Raw genomic sequence first — 22601 nt, forward strand, 5'->3', positions numbered from 1 at the left:
CTCATAGAAAATATCCAGGACATCAGTGATTTAACAAATAAAACCATAAAAGTTATCTTCAAAGGCTGTGTGTGCAACAGATAAGAAACAAAAGCAATGTTTGGGTATCATGCCCAAAGACAACTTTAACAGAGACTCAAAGGGTACTACTGTTCGGAGAAAACTCGAAATGATTGTAGAAAGAGGGCCAATTTGGATAAGGAAGGTGAGCACAGGGCTGAGTGCCCAGCTGCTGAGGTTTAAACTGCACTGGATGCAGTTCAGCAACAGATTCAACAGTGCAGAGTCATGGATAGATGAGTCCGTATGCTTAACTACACGAGGAAGCCACCTGGCTAGCCTAACATCCAGGTGGCTACTTGTTCAATATCTATTCTCAGCTCCCTCTTAGCAACAGAACCCCGACTGCATCTTAGGAAAGACCACATTGCAGTCTTGCCTGTAACCAAGCGTGGCCATATGGCCAGGTCCCAGACACCAGAATAGGCAGGGATATCAGATGGGGAGTCTTTACAGCTGCTACGGGGAGCTGACTCGGCTGGAGGCACATATGCTTGGAACTGAAGGGAAGTACCAAGGAAGGCAAAACAGAAAGATGGAACCAGATTCTTAAAGACTCCACAGCAAGGCCACCTGAGCCCCATCTGCCTATTTCCAGACTTGACATGCAGAAAAATGCTCTTCTATCTCATTTACACCATTGGCTTTGTGTTTCTTTGTTATGTGCAGCTCAAACTAACCTTAACTGATACAGGTGTCCACTTTAGGTCATAAACACATATAAACCCAAGACAGATTAAATATCAAACTTTAAAGAAATGAAAAACATTAATAGGCAGATGGTCAATGGACAAAAAATTCAGAGGCAATTGTTGGTAACACATTAGAAGTTACACTTAGCAAGACAACATATGAAGTCACTCAATCTCACTAATAATCCGAAGCAGATTAAGCAAAATAGTTTTTACTCTTCAGATTAGAAGTGACTTAAAGGATAATGCCATCTAATTTTCTGAGTATGGGGAAACTGGTTTTTCTGGTTTTTCTTTTCTCTTTTTCAGTACTGGACAATTAAAGCTAGGTCCTTGCACATGACTGGCACTCTACCACTCAAGTTATAACCCAGCCCTTTTTAAATTTTGTTTTGAGACGGAATCTCACTGCTACCTGTGCCCAGGCTGGCGATGAATGCGATCTTCCTGACTCTGGCTTCTAAGTAGCTATGATTACAGGGGTCTGCTACCACATCTGATTGAAACTGGCATTGTTGTATATAATTGATGAAGGGTAAAATAGCCCCAATTTTTTGAAGGGTAGTTTGACTATATCAAAAATTTTAAATCCTGTCTTTATGAATTAATAGTGAGGGCTGGCAGAGTGGCTCACGTGGTAAGAGTGCCTGCTTAGCAAGCACGAGGCCCTGAGTTTAAACCCCAATGCCACCAAAAAAAAAGAAGGAATTAACATTAAAGTACATAAAGTATAAAGGAATATAAGTGTCCATGTTAGACACAGGTAGGGCAGGTAAAACAGTAAAAAGTAGGGGAAAGAGCTAAGTAAAAATGCATATGCCATCATTCAATCTAAATAAAAAGATAAATCTCACCTCTACACAGAAACCAGACCTGTCTCATTTCCATGCATTCATGGAGAAGACAGGGGCTTAAAAAAATCTGGAAGAACACATCAAGTTAAAGCAGGCTATCCTCCAGCAAAAAAGAGCAACTAGGTAGAATAAGATTGACTTTCTACAATTAGCTATGTTAAATGCTTTATTAAAATGTACTTAGTGCTCAGTAGTTAGATATAAAAAAAAAGCTGATACGTTAATGCAAAGTAAATTCCTTTGAAAGACACAGAACTGACTAACTTAATCTTTTAAAAAATAAAAAAGATATTACAAATGATAAGCTATGACAAAGAGGATTTTAAATGGAGAGAATACTACACCCCTAATATATGCTTCAAAAATCTTAATGAAGTGTAAGATTTTCTGGAATACTAGTAAGGTTTTCACTGAAATAAGTCAAGGCGTTAGAATCAATTAACACTAAGAACAGGTAAAGAGAGATGTAGGTACAGCTCAGTGGTGTGGCGCTTGCCTAGCAGGTGTGAGGCCCTGCTTGCAATCCCCAGCACTGCAAAAGCTAGAACAAAACAAAAAACTAGGTAAGAAAAAAAAAAAAAACAGCTATTCAACAATTTGCTTTCTTTTCATTTTAGAACTGATCACTTACAGGTAGGGGAAAGATTTTCCCTCTTCTCTTTCATCTCTTGTAATCTCTTCTCCATGGCACTGTGGTGACTGCTAATTTTATTTGTGGGGCTATACATCAGTGAGCCACAGGATTCAAACAAGAGGACAGGGACATCGTCCTCTGAAAACAAAGAAGAATTCAAGTTTAAGCTCAAGAAAATGCCTTCAGACACCAACAGCATGACTCCTTTTAAGGAACCCCCCCCACCCCCTGCCGCCAGCCTTTCCTTTCCCTTTCAATAGTATCAGCTCCTTCCACTAACAGGGTGCGTGCCCCTCCACCTCCATGGCCATGGCACTGCCATGCAGCCACTGCTGGCTGACACCTGCTGAGTTCCTACCACATGCGGGGCACTGTGCTAACTCAGTGCCCTACTGTACCCAGGCCCTATGCCAGTCACACCAGGTGCCAGCATCCTCATTTAAAGATAAAGAAACCAAGACACAGGAGGAAGTTCAATGCCTCACCCAGAATCATACAACCAGCAAGAAGCTGTGAAAACAGAACGCAACCTAAAGGTGGTTTCACACCCAAGTTTCGGAAAGCTCCCTACTAACCACAGCTCACTCTCAATGCATGCCCACACCTGTGAACCTAACTACATGAAGTATGCTCAGAGTGTCTTACTAAATCATTAAAAGTATATCACCAAAGATTTGCCTGTTTTGAGTAACAAGAGATCAAGTATTAAGTAAAAAAAGTGAAACATAAAAAATAAATAAATGAGATTTATTTCAAAAAACTTTATCAAAGTTTGCTTTTCTTCTATAACCATTCCTAAAAATACAAAGTTCCATGAACTTAATAAATGATGAAGACTCTGTTCGATTCCCTCTACCCTGTAGTTGTTACAGCTTCTGGTTGAGCCTCTGGTGTTCAACTCACCTCTGTGCTCTCCTTCCTAGCCTAACACAACTGCAGTCTTCCTCAGTTATCTGGTCCTCTGTACCCTGAGCAATCAGGCAAGTGCTATTTTATGTTTCTTGGCTCACCTAGAGTTGTCTTTTGCCTTTGTAGCTCTTCAGACATCTTTTCAAATTTCTTTTGAAGTCTTCTATCATTTTCTGGTGTTTTTGGAATAAAATCTTTGGGTTGCATACACTTACGCTGTGCAAAAGGACATAAAAATTATTAATTCCATATTGCGATTGTTTCTAAGACAGGAAAATACCCTTTCCCAAACATTTCTAATACCTTTCATAATACCAATAATTAGAATTTCTTGGATAATGGAAAAAAATTTCTTAAAGGGGTGTTTTTTGCACTACATGTGAATTGACAGTATTTCTTTTTGTACAATTATTTTTTAAAGGGACAGATTTTGAAAGATCAAACGAAAGGCTGTGCATAGCTGTTTTCTGAGCATTTTCAGGATGCCAGTATTCCTAGCATCTCCTAAGGCTCTCAGGAAAGCTAGCTGCTTTCCATTCTTCACTATTCTCACATATCCTCCTCCAAACTCCTAACATTTCCATAAAGCACAAAGGCATCATTACCAAGGAAAAAGAAACCATTATTTAAGCTTGCCTTCTTGTCTTTAAGCCACATGTCCTCCATTCAGCCAGTAAAACACTAAAGTTTTAGCTACACACACAGGTGAACCCCCCAGAAAGCCTTGGTTAACTTGCGTATCTTACCATCTTAAGACAGCTGGCCTCTGTGCCTCACCCACTTTCTCTTCTTCAGATCCTCTCACTGTGCCTCTCTACAGTCCAGCTTCACCTTACACACTGACTAAACCTACTACTTCTCTGCCCGAGCCCTCCCAGCAAGCATCGCAGAAAAGTTTAGGTCTTCTGTGGAAGTCTCTGGCTTTTAAGGTTGATGCTACAACACAAACTTGTTTATATAGGTGCCTGGTCTAGCTTCTTATTGCCATCTTGTAGGACACATGACCCTTTAAGGCTCATGTCTCAGTTGTGTTCTTGACTTGGGATCTTGCTCTATCTGCTAATTATTCACTCATTCATTGACAAACATTGTATGTGTCAGGCACTGGTCTTGAGCCTAGAAAGATTTGATCTTGTATTCTAAGAAGTAACGACCAGAATGGAACCTAGTAAATGACTAAGCTATACTGCATTGTGCTGGGAGGTTAATTTCAGCAGGCATCCTGCTGCACAGCATGAGATACACAAATGAACGGTGCCACTTTGTAACCATAGGTCCAAGGAGTGTGAGGATAGTGGGGATAGCTTTTCCACACTGTCTATTATCACGGGGATTAGCAGCTGGCCTGGAAGGCTCTACCAGTTGGGCAGGGTCACATGGGAAACTGTCAGCAGGATGGAGGCTCCGCCTTGTGTCCCCAGTTCCCAGATGCTGGGTAGTTGGAACAGACAATGCAAAGAATGGCTCTAAATAGAAACATACTTGGTATGTTTTGAGCAGCAAGCTAGCTGGTTAGGCTGGTAGCAGAAAGAGTGACAGGGAGAAAAAAAGAGAACTTCCTCCAAGAACCCAAAATAATAAGGTATCAAGTCATATTGAATTTGCAATTACACTTGGAAAGGGGAAGGTTTCAGACATGAGTAAAAATTCAAGCAGCAAAGTATGTAAGTAGTCATTATTTACACATCAGATTAGGAAAAATGAAGAAGGTTAGTAATACACAGCATTGGTCACTCATGTACACTACTGATGCAGCTGTAAAACTCGAAATGTGTATACACTGAGCCAGTAATTCTGTTTCTAGACACACAACCTGGAAGAACAGCTCACACGTATCACACAGGTGATATGCTTAGTAAAACTGACAATGACTTGAACGTGCTTGAGTACAGGAAGGGCACATTCACACTGTATGGCAGAGAAATGAGTAGTTACATGAAGTGGAATTGGTATGGTATGACCAAAAACAACCCAGCAAGTTTTATGCCTAACACGGCAGAGTTGGCTCATGAGGAGCCTGTGTGTCTGTACGTGAGTAATGAGTCTTGCGGACTCTAAACCCAAAGGAGACTCGTCACAGTGCTTTAAATGAAAATATGCATGGTGGTATGTTTTTACCAGAAATCCTTTGTTTTAGCATGTCACTGTCAGGACACTCTGCCAAACACTTTCTGGCTGCCATCAGATAAGAAGTTCTGAAGGAGACTGAGGGACGTTTGTTTCTCCGTCCCTGCCTGGCCAGTGGCTGAGGTAAGTGCCATGGAGATCTATCATGTACGAGTTTTAGGAAATGTGGAGAGGCCAAAGCTACTTCTATTTTAATCTTTAGTACAGTTCTCCTGTACCTAATTCAGTCTGGAGAAAGTCATCATATCTTCTAACAGAGGTTCTTAAGTAAAAACAAAGTAGTTTAGATGTTTCATAGAAAACTAGGTTATCATCAAATAAAGAAACTAAACTTTTCAAAAATAAAAAACTGAAAAGGCCGCAGTTCAAATGCGAAAGAGACTTTCAAGGAGAGCAGTGTCTTGAACTCTACTTCTAAAGCAAGCTTTCTGTAATAAATGACTTTGCACACTTGGGTATATCTGCATCAGACTTCTGAGACTTTCCAGTCGAGAGGAACCAAGACACAATACTACAGACACAACAAGAAAATTCTAAAGTGAGCCCCAAATTCTGAAGTGAACCCTAAGGGCTGGCCAACCCTTGGGCCACTTGCAGCTTCCCACCACAGCCTCTTCCATTTCTACAGATTATATCAAAGCATTTATAGGACTAGGCGGTGCCCACAGTGAGCTAAAACACCCCGTGAGAAGAACAGTAAGATCAACAGTATGGTTAAGACACTCCTGAAAATATTTCTAACAGTCTTATTTTCTAGGAATGAGTGAATTCACATGCCCATCTACATGGAAGTTGCGGACTCACCTTTTTTCTTACCAGGCTTGGTAAGCGCTCATTGGTACTGGCCGCGGGGAACAAGGACTCATCCACGTGTGCTCCGGCTGTCCTGCATCTGTGTAACAAGTCAAGAAGCCCAGTAAGCGCGTGTCTCTACTGGAGTCACACGGCAGTCCACCGTACTTGTGGCAGAAACCCATGCACAGGTGATTTTAGTAGACATTTCTTTTACAATACGTATATACAATACCTAATGCAAATATCAGTCTAAATGACACTGTCAAAATCTCTTTTCCATGGTAGGGTTTTTTGTTATTGTTTATTCATTTTAGTGTAAGAGCAGACAAAAACATTAAAGGTCACACGTTTTCTCTCATACGTGGAGGCTAGAGCTGTAAGTTAAATGTATACATAAATACATATATGATCGAGACAGACCAAGATTGTATTGGCGGGTCTGTCTGAGAGGGAAAGAAAATGTTAGAGAATGAAAAATATTGAAACAATCCATCTATAAATGAGTATAATATAACGTAACACCGTAAGTGTTGAGTAATCAGGGAGCGTGGTGACAGAGAAAGAGTAAGCAATGGTGGGGGAGTTGATTAAAGCACAATATATACATGTCTGAAATGCCAAGGTGAAATCCCCATGGATTATTAGTATACACTTAAAAAAAAATGAAGAACAGTAAAGTAAAACAGGTCTTTCTCAGGGTGAGTTCAAGTGGGAGGGGGAAGACATAGGGAAAGGGTGAATGAAGGTGAGTATGGTGGATGTATTTTGTATTCATACATGAAAACAGAAGTATGAAACCCGCTGAAATTGTTCTAAGAAGGAGATGAGGAGAGAAGAGGGAGAATGATAGTGGTGGTTAATCTAAGACAGACTATAAGCACATTTGTAGACGTCACAATGTATCCCCTATACAACTATTATAGGCTAATTAAAAACAGCACATTAAAAAAGCATAAGAGCAGAAGGGAGCCCAGTGTGATGGCTTATACTCGTCATCCCAGCACCCAGGGAGCTGAGGCAGAAGGATCACAAGTTCGAGGCCAGCCTGGGCTATATAGTGAGACTCTGTCTCAAAAAAAAAAAAGAACAGAAATGAGAGGCAGTGTATGAAGTACAATTTTTATGCACCAATTTTAGCCATGTAACAAATTTCAAACTGTAAAAGCAGACGCTATTAGCTGTATAAAGTAAGAGTAAACAGGACATAAAACAGACACTTTAGAGCTATGAGGGGCCTAATAACACCGAAGCCAGAGACTGTTCCCTTCCTCCCAAACTGATTTTCCTTTGTGTGTTTCGGTCAAGACACCTGGAGTTCCAGGTGTGCCATCCCAGCTCCTGTAGTTGTGCCCTTTCCACACCTGCCATTTCTCTTCTCATTACACCACTTGACCCTCTAGTCTTTGGATTCTCCAACCATTACCTGCTTCTTAGCATTGAGTCACTCAAAATCTGAACAATGCCCCAGACAGTTTACCAGACTCAGTTCTGATGGGTGCAGATTTGGGAAGACAGGGGCCTCCCACTCCCCTCCCCACCCCCCCCGCCCCCAGAAACAGACAAAATCACCACAGGGTGAGAGCAGAGTTCCTGGGAAACAGAGTATCTAAATGACTAAGTGAATGAATGCAAGTCAGAGATCCACCATGAAGAAGGAGCTCAGGTCACCATGGGGTTGCACGTGCCATGCTGAAGAACCTGGAGCTGGCAGGGAAGGCTGGTCAGGCCGCCTGGGGGACAGCTTCCAGGAGACGATACTGGGGCAGGAGGCCAGTCACAGAACTGTAATAACTGGACAGGAGGTGCTGAGGGTTCAGCAGGGGCAGTGGGGGCAGGGCTAAACTGAGCAATGTTTAGGTAATAAAAATGAAAAGTTCTTGACCTCTAGTTAAATCTGGTAGAATACGTACACAGTCTTCTCTTGACCCCAAACTCCCAATAAAATGACAGTAAAACAAAACAAAAAGACATAAACCAACAAAAATAAGGAGGAGATAAGAGCTGTCTGGGGAACCAAAAGGCAAACAAATAAAGAAAAAGGAAACCAGGGCTTGGGCGGGGTGAGGTTGGGAGGAGTCATGGCTGCCAGCCTCAGGGGCTCAGGTGCAGCAGCCCCCAGGACTGGGCAGCAGAGCTGAGCAGAGGGCTGCTGGGACACTGGGGGAGCTGCAACCCTCGCCACACACTCACCCTCAAGCGCCACCACAGTGGAGGCGCAGGGTCACTTTGAGGCAACTGGAACCCAGAAGCTCTGAACTGAGGGATGCCAGGCCAAGCTCGGGAAAACAAAAGGTTTACATGAAAGGAAACGTATTCATGGTAATCTCTGAGATTCAGCTACACACTTTCACAGTCACAGTAATGCACACACACACTGCTGACTTAGCCTAAATTTACCATGTACACTGAAATGAAGAGAAGAAAAAAGAGCGTGTTTGTACTGACGTGCACACACGTGCGCGTGGGACGAGGTAGCCTGGGAGGGCGCCAGTTGAAAACTAACTCCTCCCCTTCCCTATCAGACATCACTAGATAACATCCAAATCAAAGATCAGGCTGTGACCACCGCAGACACGTGGAGGTGAGAGTTAAGGACTGCAGAACAGCCGGATCCCTCCAAGGGATCGGAACAGGGGACTGAGAAAGGGATGGTTGCTTTTCACCATGAGTCCTGTCATGCCTGGGTCTTCTCTCTACTCTGGGTATGTGTACACATGCAATGCAGCATTACTGAATCAGAAAAAGGAATGAAATCCTGATATGGCAGACAACAGGAAAGACCTTGCTAAGAAGCCTACACAAAGGCCACATGTTATGTGACTGCATTTTTTAACGAAATGTCCAGAATAGGAAAATCCATAGAAACAGAAAGTGCATTAGCAGTCGCCCTGGCTGAGGGATGGCTTCATTTTGAGATGATAAAAATGCTTTAAACTCATGGTGGTAGCTGCACACCTCTGTGAAGGTTCAAAAGCAGCGGATCGTGAACGTGAAATAGTTAAGTCGTATGGCATGCCAACGAGACATGAAAACACAGAAGAGAAAACATGAGGCATATTTACATAACTACTCTAATGGCTGAAATTGCAAAGGTGGACAAATTCCAAGTGTTGGTGAAGCCGTGCAACAAACAGAACATCCCCATTGCGGTGGGGCGCAGGGCCACATGACCACCTTGTTTGGGTGATAATTCAAGAGAGACGAAAACACAAAGACACAAACATGAGCATCCATGGCAACTCCATGCACAATAACCAAAAGTGGAAAACTATCCACACTGCCAACTGGGAAAGAGGAGATGGGTGGTGGTGCATGCACGCACTAGAACACTACTTAGCTATAAAAAAGAAATAAAACCACTGCTATGCACAATGACATGGGTAAATATCAAAGCCATCATGTTGAGCGAGAGAAGCCAGAACAAAATAGTGCCTGCTGGGTGAGACCATCCGTGTAAAACCCCAGTGGTGAAGATAATCTCTAGCCACAGCATCAAGAGTAGCAGCTGCCCTGGGCAGGACTGGGGCAGAAGAGACAGTGACCGCAAAGGGCCATGGGGAACTTCAGAGTGATGAAGATGCTGTACATTTTGATTGTTGTGGCTGTGAAATCACTAACACATTTGTCAAAACTCAACACGGGTACATTTTAAGAAACACAGCGGTCATCCAAGTCTGCAGAAAGCCTGCAACTCAAGATGAGTGGAACCTAATGGGAGATGGAGCCACAGGAGGCTGGGAGAGAACAGGTGGGAACTGCCTCTTTAAATTATGAATTTTAACCAGCTTCTCCTCCCCGCAAGTGAAATGTCAACTATTACCACTATTGCCAGTGACTGAATGGCAAAAGGACAGGGTAGCTAGGCTGTACCTGCACACAAGGTGGGATGAACAGAAGCTGGGCAATCCTACTCTCAAATGCATAGCATCAAGAGCACAGTCACCTTAAGGACAAGGTTCGGCTAGCTTGTGGGAAGTCAGTCTCCCAACAACTCCAGTGGTAACGTTCTCTGTTTTGCAGCAGGAGGTTCAGTCCTGTGCAGTTAGTAGTTTGAGAAAGGCTTGACATAACCAGCAAGATGTTGCCTGACAGGTGATACCAGTGTAGAAGAGGTATTCTGTCTACTTGGAAAAGAGGCTTTCTACACTTATCTCTCAGAGTGATAGGGTGTAAAGATGCGTACAGACACACCCTGAATCCAGCCTGCCTGGGTTTAAGTATGATTTCACACAATGAAGAAACTGCTCGTAACACTGATAATGTCCTCTACATGCAAACAACTTGCGCGCTTGCATAGACTGAACCCATACTTAGGGCTGGAGATGTGGCTCAAGCAGGAGGGTGTCTGCTTTGCAGTCTCAAAGCCCTGAGTTCAAACCAGCTGCTCAGTCAAGATACACTGAATAGACCAAAAAAGCTTCCTACTAGATTTCTGTTTATTCAGAAATGTAAAATGTTAGCCCCCCATCTAGTGATCAAAAAGAGAAGTGTCTGAAGAGATGCCCTAAAAACAGCCAACTTTTGGACCTTTCTCTTTCTGATGCTATGTCAGAGCCCAGAGACCAGGAACGCCCTTCCTCTTGGAAGCCCCGCACTGAGCTCTTCTCCCCATGACACTTCACACAGCCTTCCCCTGCGTGCCCACTAGCTCTGCGGGCCTAACTCCCTCCAGCCCTTACCTGGGCCAACTTGCTGCTTCTTCCTCTTCTCTACCAAGCCACCTGGTGTCACCAGTTCATTCCACAAACACAGTCATTAAGTCAATCCAGTGAAAGTTCATTAACCTCCCACAGAGGTAGTATTGTGTTGGGCACTAGGGGATTTTAAAAGTGACACCTTAGCCTTAAAAGAGGCTGAGAACTGTAGGATCATAGCTCAAGGCCAGACTGGGCATATACTTTGCAAGACTCCACCTCCAAAATTAATGGAGCAGTATGGCTCAAGTGGCAGAGCACTTGCTTTGCAAGCACAAAGCCCTGAGTTCAAACCCCAGTCCCACCAAAAAAAAAAAAATACCCAAAAAACAAAAACAAAAAAGCAAAAGCAACAACTTTTCAAGATTCCAGCCTGCAAGTTATATTATCCTAACACACAAGCACCACCTGAGGAGTTGGGAGTACAGCACAGAATGCACAGGTAGATCTGAGCTATGGCATAAGCGTGGACCCCCACTGTGGACTGTACCCTGAGCACCCAGCTCTATCCAGTGAGGTTCGAGTTCTCCCAGAGCCCATGGACCACTTGCCAGTCTCCATGCCTGCATCTCTGCAACGCATGGTACTGCTGCTTGGGTCAGCTATCAGAGGAGATGCCATTTGAACTAGGCCATTAAGAAAGAACTTTAATACAACTGAGGTCCTGCCGACCCTGCCCAGGGCAGAACCCAGCATGATGACCAGCCCACTCACTCATCTAAGTAGAGGGTGCCAAAGACTTTCCAAAGGGCAGCAACACTGGGAGAATTTTTAAGGCAATGAATTTCCTGATCACCAGCTTCTCTCAAGTGTTCCTTCTGAAAACTGAACTAAGCACCTAGAGCTCCCGACAGCCCCCACCCACACTGAACCCTGGGGGAAAAGGGGTGTCCTCCACTACCAGTCCCAGCCCTGACCCTGAAATGGGGCCTTTGGAGTTGTGGTTAACAGGCTGCCGAACTCCATCCTGGATTTTACCACGGAGTAAAACAGCTCTAGAATAAAAAAAAGTGGAATTAATATTATGGCTTATTCTTTAATAACTTATCAGAAGCTCAAACTTGCCTTGCTCTATACAAATATTCCTGTCAAGGGTGAAACAGGCTTCAACCCCAAGGTATTCTAGTCCGTGTTGAATTCAGAAAAACTCTAGAGCGGGGTGGGAAAAAGAGTTGGCCTTTTCCGTTTCCCACCAACCGCCAAGTGCCGCACCTTCCTTGGTGAAGAGGTGCCTCGTGTTCAGTAGCATTTCCCACTTATTTATTTGTGCAAATGTCCAGCAGTCAACACCCATTTTCAGGACATGTCCCTGACAGTGGCTGCCTCCCGACTATGTCTGTAGAGTGAACCCCGTCCCTCTGTCCTTCTCTAGGAGCTTCACCTGACTCACGCGGCTTCACCCACCATACTCTGGAGCCCTGGGAGGCACTGACCACCTGCAGGAGTGGGACCCCTGCAACAGCCGGGCAGGACAAGGCACTGTGGGGAGCATCCAGGATGGCTGCTGAGGAAGTGCTGCTGCTCAGACTCACCTGGCACAGCTGGAAACCACTGACACTTGCAACTTTCAAGCAGTAGCTCTCTAACTGCATGAACATGAGAGCTCTTTAAGCTCAAACAATTTGAGGATGCTAACAAGTTTTTTTATCTGAGTTATTACTTATGGCTAACAAAATTAAAACTGAGCAGTTTTTATTTGTTAATTCATTTGAAAATGACAATAATACTCATTATAATAGCTTTTATTTAAAAAAAATTTTTTTCCGAACAAAACATAAAGTGGCATGACCAGAGATGCAAATGACAAATACTTGGAGTCTGCCACCTGCTTCAGCACCCAAAGTGCTGCAGCGGCACCTGTCAGCTGGACCAGCTGCCAGGGGAAAGGTAAAGCCGCCTCAGCAATACCATAAGGTTCAGCCTCACTGATGCCTTTTGGGACTGCAGGGCACAGGATGATGGGCCTGAAGAGTCCAGGAGCAGAAGGTCCCCAACAGGGTTCCTAAGGCTGCTTGCTGCCTGTGGTTGGACAGGAACATGTCCCCTGTCAGGGGTGATGGGCTTCCAGACAGGTCAGCTTTCTTTTAGACAACCTGGAGGTGAGCCCTAAGTTAACTTTATTTCTTTCACCTGAATTTCTTCTTTGACAAAATTTCCTACTATCCAAAGGAAATGCCAGAATGCTAGCAGTGGTTTTTATATAGCCTGCTCTACCTTTTCATTCACTTATTTTTAATTAGTGCATACTAGTTGAACAAAGTAAGCAGTTTCGTCATGACATTTCCATATTCACCCCCACCCCATTACTCTTTCTTATCTCTCCTTCCCACCCCCCCTTTAGCCTTTCACATCTGTTAATAACTGCTCTTATTTTCTTGTTCTTCTTTTTTTCCCTCCAGCTGTCACAAAGGAGAGAAAATATGACACTTATCTTTGTGAGTCTGGCTTATTTCACCTAACGTGACGATATCTAGTCCCATCCACTTTCCTGCATGTGACACAGTGTCATTCTTTTTATGGTTGAGTAAAACTCCACTATATGTCTACCACATTTTTTTTATCCACTCATCCATTGATGGACACCTAGCCTGATTCCAAAATTTGGCTATTGTGAATGGTGCTGTGATAAGCATAGGTGTGCAGGTGCCTCTGTAGTAAGCTGACTATGATTCTTCTGGGTATACACCCAGAAATGGCATGGCTGTATCTTACGGGATTACTATTTTTAATTTTATAATTTTTAATTTTAATTTTTTATCATTAATAGCATGAGGGAGTTGCATTGTGAAATTTTCTAGATGTGTGCAAAGTATTTTTAATTTTTTATAGAACGTTCCATAGTGTGCAGCCTGCTCTTAGAACACTCATTCTTTAAACAGACCCACAAAGTGGAATTCTAGTGACACCTAGTGACTGCACACATTTACTGTCACACTCAGCAAAGGGACAGTAGACATGTACCAAGGTCAGTATGGCTCACTTAAAATCAGGAAAATGCAAAGGAAAACATTATTTGTCACCTACAAATTAGGAAAGAAAGGTACTGAGAATGGTGCCCTTTTACACAGTTTTAAAAAAAAGGGACACTAGGACACTCTTCCCAAATATCTTGGCAACATCTATCATAAACTCTAATAGTCAAACCCTTTGAACTCAGTTCACGTATGAAATTTAAAACTGTGACAGGATGTACACATCTGCAGGGAAGTAACAAATGCAGAGGCTCAATGTCATACTATTTCTGATTGGAAAAAAAGAACAGAAGGAAAAATCCCACACTCACAGATCAGACATAAATTATTAGACATCACAAAAGATGATTTTACATATCAAAAACAGTGCGACATATCTGTATATAAACAGGGGAAGATGCTCTCTCATACATACTTAGCTAAAGGACTGTATGTGTTCTATTAAAAAAGAAGACCTAGTTACTTGTATGGACATATATAAATATAAATGTGTAAGTGTGTAGTATTTGCATGCTTTTACATGCTAAATTATCCATGGTCTAGATTACCCGCAGAGGGTATCCCCCAGTGTAGGGAAAGGAAAATAAGACAAGGAGTAGATTAGGGGGATTTCTCACTCTAAAAAATATATACATGCTTAATTCAAAAGAAAGTTATGTTTTCACAATAGCAAAGGAGATTCAAAATCCAGTAATTAAGTGCATGTAATAATTAAAGTGTGATTATAATAAAGGATAATAAGAAAAAGAATTTGTATTACAAATGCCAGTAGATTTTCAAGGACCTTTAAATTTTTGGGGGGACAATACAAGTGTTTAGGGGTTCCAAGAATCCACTGAGAAACAGGAGTTGGGGGAAGGATCAGACCTGAGAGATAGGGGTGAAGCTGAGGAGAGGGAATCAGGGCACAGACCAGCAAACAAGAGCAAGAAGCCAGGACTCTGGGGAGAGATCAGTTAGAATAATTTATTCAAGTGCAGAAATGCCCAGTAGTCAGCTTTACACGTTGTCCATAAATCTTCATTACTTAAGCACTCAGTAAATCTAATCTCCCTGGGCTCTCCCCTACACATTTCTCTATATCCTTCTGAATGCAGCACGTCACCTCCCAAGTGAAATGCTCTCCGACATCTTTAGGCCACTTTACTAAATTCTCCTTTGCCCATTACTTGTTAGAACAAATGCCTACTGAGCACCTGCTGTGAGCCAGCGTAGCTACTTACTGGAAATGGAACAAGAAACACGGAGTAGCCACACTTACAGAGTGTGTGCTACAATGTATTATACAGGCAGAAAAGACAGTCAAAAGTTTTAATAGCTCAAAAAGGAAATAGAGAAAGAATAACAAATAGGACTACTGTAGATGGGGAGGGTGGAGAAAGCTCTCCTGAGGAGGTGACTTGGAAATGTGTGTATGAAGGAGCTGGGTACACACGGGGTTCAGAATCAGGAAAGTGCACACTCTGGGAGCAGGAGGCAAGAAGCAAAGGCCAAGCAGTCCGCTGTCCCCGGGACCTGGAAGAGCAGAGCATCTGGGGACACACACAGGGCGGGATAGCAGGGGCTGGAACAGAAGCATTAGACTCACACAGCGCTCAGATCAGATGTCAGAAGCTGTCAGTAAAAAGGGCAGTGACTACCTTAGCCTTTGCGGGCCAGATGGTCTCTGCCACAACTATCCAGTTTTGCAGTACAAAAGCAGCCACTGACAATATATCAGGGATGGAGATGTGGCTCAGTGGTACAGCACTTGCGTAGCTGGCATAAGGCCCTCGGTTCAACCCCCCAGCACCAAAAAAAGATAACACATAGTCATAATTCTGCTCCAATAAACTTTACTTACAGACTCTGAAATTGGAACTTACGTAATTTAAATATGTCATGAAATAGTCTCTTAGTTTGCTGCAACCTTTTAAAACTGCAAAAAATATGACACATGGGCCATTCAAAAGAAAAACAACAGGATGGTAAGGTGGATTTGGCCCATGGGCCATTTGTCATTCCTTCCTGTGAACCACTTAATTCTAAGTCATTTTATCTCAGCAAGAGGGATGAAACCAATGTATTTGTTACATTTGCTGATGTAGAAGAAATGGATGAAAGGGAGGCAGGAGTGAGTAACAGTGGAGATAAGGATGGATGAAGTCCATTTTGGGATGAAAATCAATAGGCCATTTTGATGGACTTCCTGAAGATACGGAGGAAGAATAACAGCTGCCTGATTTTGAATCTTCACCCACAGCCTCAAGAAAATAGAAACTGAAAAAGGAACTTAGACAAAGGATACATGTGACTGATATTCTCACCAACAGGGGAGACAGAGGCACAAATTCAAATGAACTTTAAGCAGAAAAATGCAAATCCTAATGGGGCTGCAAGTCTGTAGATGGAGAACAAGGTGTGTGTATGTAGAGGGGGGGAACAGGCTTAAAGAGTCCATAAAACCAGAGGAGCATGAAGCTGGCCAGTGAAGCATGCCTGTAATCCCAGGCACTGGGGAGGGTGAGGCAGAAGGATCCTTTGAGCCCAAGGAATGGATAAGCAACATAGACCTCTTCTCAAGAGAGAGAAAAAGAGAGGGAGTCAGGTGCTGGTGGCTCACACCTATAATCTTAGCTACTTAGGAGGCAGGGATCAGGAAGACAGGAATTCAAAGCCAGACTGGGCAAATCGTGAGATCCTACCTCGATTTTGTATTGTAACCATTACAAAAAAGGGCTGTCAAAGTGGTTCAAGTGGTAGGAGTGCCTGCCTAGCAAGTGTGAGGCCCTGAGTTCAAACCCTGTTACTGCCCCTTCTCCCTCAAAAGAAGAAGAAAGAGACAGAGGGACCTGAGGGACTCAGAAGAAGCATGCGTACAGTGAGTCTCAAAAGGAGGGATGTCCAACATTCAGAGAGCACGAGCTGGTCACTGCACCAGTTCCAGGGAAGGGGCTTTAATGGATGCAGGACCAGAACCAGCAGTCTCTGAAAACCATCAATTCTATTAGAGCAATGGAGAGCAAAATGGAAACATTTAAGGATCTTACAGAAAGAAAAAGCAAAGGAGATACTGGAGCCCTCCTGTCTCCCTCCATCATCAAAATTCTCTACCAAAAAACGGCAAGATGGCAGAACTTACAGTGCAAGCTCTGCGACCAGGAGCCACTCCAGAGAATGAGTGGGACAGAACAAGGCAGAGTAGGAACACAACTAAGAAAAAAAGAAGAAACTAAGTAAGAAGCATTAAACTCAAGAAAGAAAAAGACAAAATCATGTCAGAGATGAGATGAATATAAAGTGCCAAAGACTAAGTAGATTCAAATGTAATTTTAATAAGGAGGAATGAAGAAAAGTAGGAAAAAGTAATAAATGAAAATAAGATTAAAAGAAAAGAAGTGAAAGAGTCAGTCAAGATGGCTTTTAAAAAAGATAGCAAAGGAGGCCCAGCATGTACATGCTTGGAGTCCCAGAAGAGAAAAGCAAAACAATGAGGCAAAGTAGAATGTAATATTTAAAACAATAATTCAAGAAAATTTTTGAAATAAAGACCTGAATTTGTGGAGAAAGCCAACCAGAACTAGAAAAATCAACCCAAAAATATGATAGTAAGTCACTGTCTAGACTTTACAGAAGAAAAAGCCCAGAGTCCCAAGGCAAAGACAACAAACCAACTCTAGCAGACACACTATGAAAAACAAAGAGCAACTACCCCAGGGTTTCTTTGGAAGCTGGAGGGAAAGGCAGATTTTTAAACAAAGCAAAGCAAAATCCCTGTGGATTTCTCACACTTCCTGTGTCCACACCTGAGGGTGGAGGTCTCTGTGGGAGGGGGTAACGCTAGGCAGCTCAGAGCCATTCCAACAACTGTTGTCTTCCGGCTCAAGAACCGGGCCTGGACAATTTGGGCCATCAGAGATGAGGTAAGGATCCAGAAAATACAAGAACCAGAAGAACTTCAAATTCTGAGTACAAAGACCCAAGTTTCTGGCTGACCCTGAACTACATGTTCTTGAGGCAAATAAATCAGCCTGTGGCTAAGGCGTAAGGACTGAATGAATCAAAGCCAATGCCACCGCTGTCTCAGAATCACAGCCTGCATTTAAAAAAATTTTATATCTTTATATATGCATATGTGCATACAATGTTTGGGTCATTTCTCCCCCCTCTCCCCCTACATCCTCTCGCTTCCAGGCAGAAACTGTTTTGCCCTTATCTCTGATTTTGTTGAAGAGAGAGTGTAAGAAATAATAATAAGGACCAAGGGTTTTTACTAGTTGAGGTAAAGAGATATACAGGGAGTTGACTCGTATTGATTTCCTGTACATGTGTGTTACCTTCTAAGTTAATTCTTCTCGAACTAACCTTTTCTCTAGTTCCTGGTCCCCTTCTATTGACCTCTGTCACTTTAAAGTTTCTGCATTAGTTCCTTTGCACTGAGGACATCAAATGTTACCTTGTTTTTTGGGTTTCTTACCTATCCTCACACCTCCCTTGTGTGCTCTCATATTATCATGTGACCAAAGTCCAATCCCCTTGCACAGCCTGCATTTTAGTTAGTTTGCATTTAGCTTTCAATGACAAGTAAACTACTTGCTAAAACAAAAATATCAGTACTCCATTACAATACAAAAGAATCCTCAGCACTCCTGAAATCCCAGCACACAGAAGGCTGACACAGGAAGAATTTGAGGCCACCTGGCTACATAGAGATCTGACTGTAAAAAAACAACAACAAAAACCCAGAGTATAATATTTATGATATCCAATATTCAAATACAAGCCCAACTTACCTGCTATATGAAGAGCCAGGAAAATACAACACACTGTAGGGAAAAAATGCTAACTTCAAGATGCTGAAATACTAAGACAAGACTATTAAAGCAAGTATTTTTAAGTGCACTCACAAAGGTAATGGAAAACACACTCATAATAAAAGACAGGAAAAGCAAAGACAAGAAATCTCAGGTTAAAAAGCACAAAAAAGAGACAACTGGAAAGTTAGAACTAAAAAGTATCTGAGTATACTCCATAGATAAATAACAGTTGATGAAGCAGTCAAAGATCATGAAGACATCAGTCTTGACAGAGAAAAGACTGAAGAATAACAAAAAGCAAAGCTTCAGGGCAAATGGAAAAACGTCTACAGGTGTAATGCACAGGAGGAACGGGAAAGGAGGCCTACTGCCAGGTGTTAAAGCCAGGCTTGCAACACAGCCACAGCCTCTCACACTCCAGGGAGCTGAGCCCTCAAAGCCAGAAGCAGTCATTATCTTTTTATAGGAAAACTTTTCCAATCCCTGATATATGGCTAATCAGAAAAAAGAGAAAGTGGGGTGTCATAAAAGGAATGTGATCCTGTCATCTGTAGCAACTTGAATGGACTTGGAGGACATTATGTTAAGTGAAATAAGCTAGACACAGAGAGATGAATACTGGATGCTCACACTCATTTGTGGAAGCTAAAACGTGGATCTCACAGAAGTACAGAGTAGAATAGAGGTTACTAGAAACTAGGGAGGATGGGGTGGTGGGGCAAGACAGGTTAGCTAATAGGTATAAAAAAAGTTAGATGGAGAAATTAGTTGTGGTATTCAGTAGCACACAGCATGACTATAGTTTATAACCATTTATTATACATATCTCAAAATAGCTAGAAGAGAGGAGTTCAAAGGTTCCCAACACAAAGAAACACTAACTACCCTGATTTTGCATACATGTATCAAATTATCACATCACAGCCTATAAACATATATAATTTCCAATTAAAATACTAACAAATCTATTTAGCAATTTAAAAAGGAAAGAAGTATGCACCATGACCAAGTGGGATTGATTCTAGGAATTCAAGATTGGTTCACCATACAAAGTACTTTATCCTATCGTGCCCTGCACAACCCACATGACTTTCGACAGATGCAGTAAAAGCACTTGACAAAATTAACACAGTTTAATGATAAAAAAATTAATATAGAAAACAAAAGCCAGGAATAGAAGGGAACTCCTCAACCCACAAAGGGACGCCTACAGAACACCCACAACTATGATTATACTTAATAATGAAATACGGAAGTCTTCTCACCTAAGATCAGGAACAAGATGTAGAAATGTACTCCCACTATCCCTTCTATTCAAGCTTGTGCCAAAGGTTCTACCCACAACAATCAGGCAAGAAACAGAAATAAAAAGCAGCCAGATTGGGAAGGAAGAAATAAAATTATCTCAACTTACAGCCTACTCAATTTATATATAGAAAATCCTAAGGAATTCACAAAAACACGCAAGCTAACACACAAGCTCAGCAAAGTTGCAGGATGCAAGATCAACACACAAAAGGCAGCCATACTGACCATGCTGACCACCACAACTTAAAACGATGCTACGACAACTTCATTTGCATGAAGTGAACAAAATATTCAGGAATAAATTTACCTACAGGGTTTAAGACTTGTTCACTGAAAACATATCCCATGTTCATGGATTGGAAGATTAAGTATTGTTGATATGGTAACAGTCTCCTAATTAATGTAAGATAATCTATCAAATCCTAGTTGTCCTCACCATGTTTTTTTTTAACATAAATTGATATGCTGATCCTAAAATTCACATAGAAATGCAAAGAATCCATAGCAGCCAACCAATCTCGAAAAAAAAGTTGGACTCGCGTAACAGTTTCAAACTTATCCAAAGTAAAGGCACAATGACCGAGACTGTGGTGGTGGTGCAAAGGTGAACACACAGTCATTAAGAGCACAGAGCCTAGAAGCAACCCACGCATTTGCAGGTGGCCAGTCTTCAACAAGGGGGCCAAGATCACCTATTGGGAAAAGAACGGTCCCTTCAACAAATGGTACTGGGCAATTACATACCAAACGAGAAACAACTGAAGTGGAAGTGGAACCACCTTACACCACAAAAGTGACCTCTCACTGATTACAGACATACAGGTGAGAGGTAAATTCTACAAAATTCCTACAAGAAAGCCAAGGTGTAAATCTTTGAGCCCTGGGATTAGGCAATGAGTTCTTCAATATGACATTTAAAACATAAGCAACATAAGAAAAAAATAGATGAACTGAACTTAATTAAAAAAAATTCACATTTCAAAGGAGCACTACAGTATAGCACCTGCTGTGAAGCCTTGAGTTCAAACTCCACTCCCATCCAAAACAACATCAAAGGAACACTAGCAAGGAAGTGAAAAAGAGAGACCACAAGATGAGAAAAATGCTTAAATAACGTATGTGGTAACGGTTTTACGGCTGGAATGTGTAAAGAATCTTACAACTTGGGCTAAGCTTGTAGCTCAATGGTAGAGTGCGTGCCTAGCAATCATCAGGTGAGCTCAATCACCAGCACAGCAAAAACAAAAGTCAAAGAGTACAGTTTTATAGCTTCCTAGCTTCCTTCCTTCCTTCCTTCCTCCCTCTCTCCTTCCTCTTGAACTTAAGGCCTCATGCTTGAGCCATGCTCCAGTGAAAAAAAAAAAAAAAAAAGAGAGAGAGAGATAATGAGTAAGAATGTATAGAATTTAGAAGCCTCATATATCAGTGTTGGAAAGGTAGAACAATGCAGCCACTTTGGAAAACAATTTAGCAGTTCCTCAGACAGCTAAGCATACATGTAGTTCCCATGTAGCCTAGCAGTATATTGAATGTGTATATATATGTATAATTGAATATATTCACACAAAAACTTGTACACAAATGTTCATAATAGCCAAAAAGTGTAAAGAAAGCAAATGTCCATCAACTCATTAGTATATAAGCAAAGCGTGGTATTATCCACATGATAGAATATTATTCAGCCACAAGTACTGACATTCTATGACTTTAAAAAATGTTCAAATTTTGCTAACTGAAGGAACCCAACATGAAAGGCCACACAGTGTAGGATTCCATGTGTGTGACAACAGGTAAGTCATGAAAACGAAAGGTAGATTAGAGGTTGTCGGGGTTGGGGGCAGAAAGGCAGGAGGCCTGATTCCTCACAGATATGGAGTTCTTTTGGGGCTAATGAAATGTTTTGAAGTACACAGTAGTGAGGGTTGCACAACTCTGTGAATAGGAAATACTCAAACCACTGAATTTGCACACTAAAGGGGTGAATTTGTGACATCTGAATTTCATTTTAATTTTTTAAAAGAAATGATTGACAGAATTATTCATAATTATTTAATGAATAATTATTTCACTGAATTACTTAATTATACATTTAAAGGAAACTATGCCAGAGGAAACTCAAATCTTTGGAATGAAAGATAACCAATAGAAATAGTAGATACATCAACGAATGACAGGCTGTTCTCTCTTAATATATTTAAAATACAACTGCGTAAAGCAAAGTTATACTAGAACGGAACCTGGAATGCATACAGATATAATGCAAATAACAACCCTAACATAAAGCAGGGCAGAGTCAACGGACACATACAACCACTAGACTTCTGTATTCTGTCAGAAGTGGTCCAGGTTAATGTCATTAATTTGAAAACCTGATGCTGGATTCTGGAACAGTTCCAATTTCAGACAATTTCAGATGAGGGATGTTTAACTGACAGAGTCTGTGCAGATTTTCCTAAATTCAAAGAACTTCAAAATCTGGAACATTTTTGTCCTAAGCATTTTGATTATGGGATACAAAACCTGTACAATATTAACTCAAGCAGACCTAGAAAAGGATATATATGGCCAGGCACCAGTGGCTCATGCCTGTAATCCTAGCTACTCAGGAGGCAGAGATCAGGAGGATCATGGTTTGAAGCCAGCTGGGGCAAATAGTTCAAGACCCAATTGAAAAGCCCATCACAAAAAAAAGGGCTGGTGGAGTGGCTCAAAGTGTAGGCCCTGAGTTTAAGCCCCAGTACCGGGAAAAAAAAAAAAAAG

The 22601-nt window shown here is 41.9% G+C and overlaps 1 protein-coding gene across 3 annotated transcripts in view; it reads right to left on the minus strand.

The window, feature by feature from the left end:
* Mcph1 (microcephalin 1) overlaps nt 1–22601 on the minus strand; it is a 218627-nt gene that overhangs the window by 186850 nt on the left and 9176 nt on the right. For all 3 annotated transcript variants that reach the window (XM_020181602.2, XM_074055297.1, XM_074055298.1), the window contains 3 exons: nt 6081–6168; nt 3251–3365; nt 2238–2378 (listed from right to left, as the gene is read on the minus strand). In XM_020181602.2, coding sequence (XP_020037191.2) covers nt 2238–2378; nt 3251–3365; nt 6081–6168 — 344 coding nt within the window. The remainder of the gene's footprint in view (nt 1–2237; nt 2379–3250; nt 3366–6080; nt 6169–22601) is intronic.

The sequence above is a fragment of the Castor canadensis genome, chromosome 14 (assembly GCF_047511655.1).
Source record: "Castor canadensis chromosome 14, mCasCan1.hap1v2, whole genome shotgun sequence".
Classification (NCBI taxonomy): Eukaryota; Metazoa; Chordata; class Mammalia; order Rodentia; family Castoridae; genus Castor; species Castor canadensis.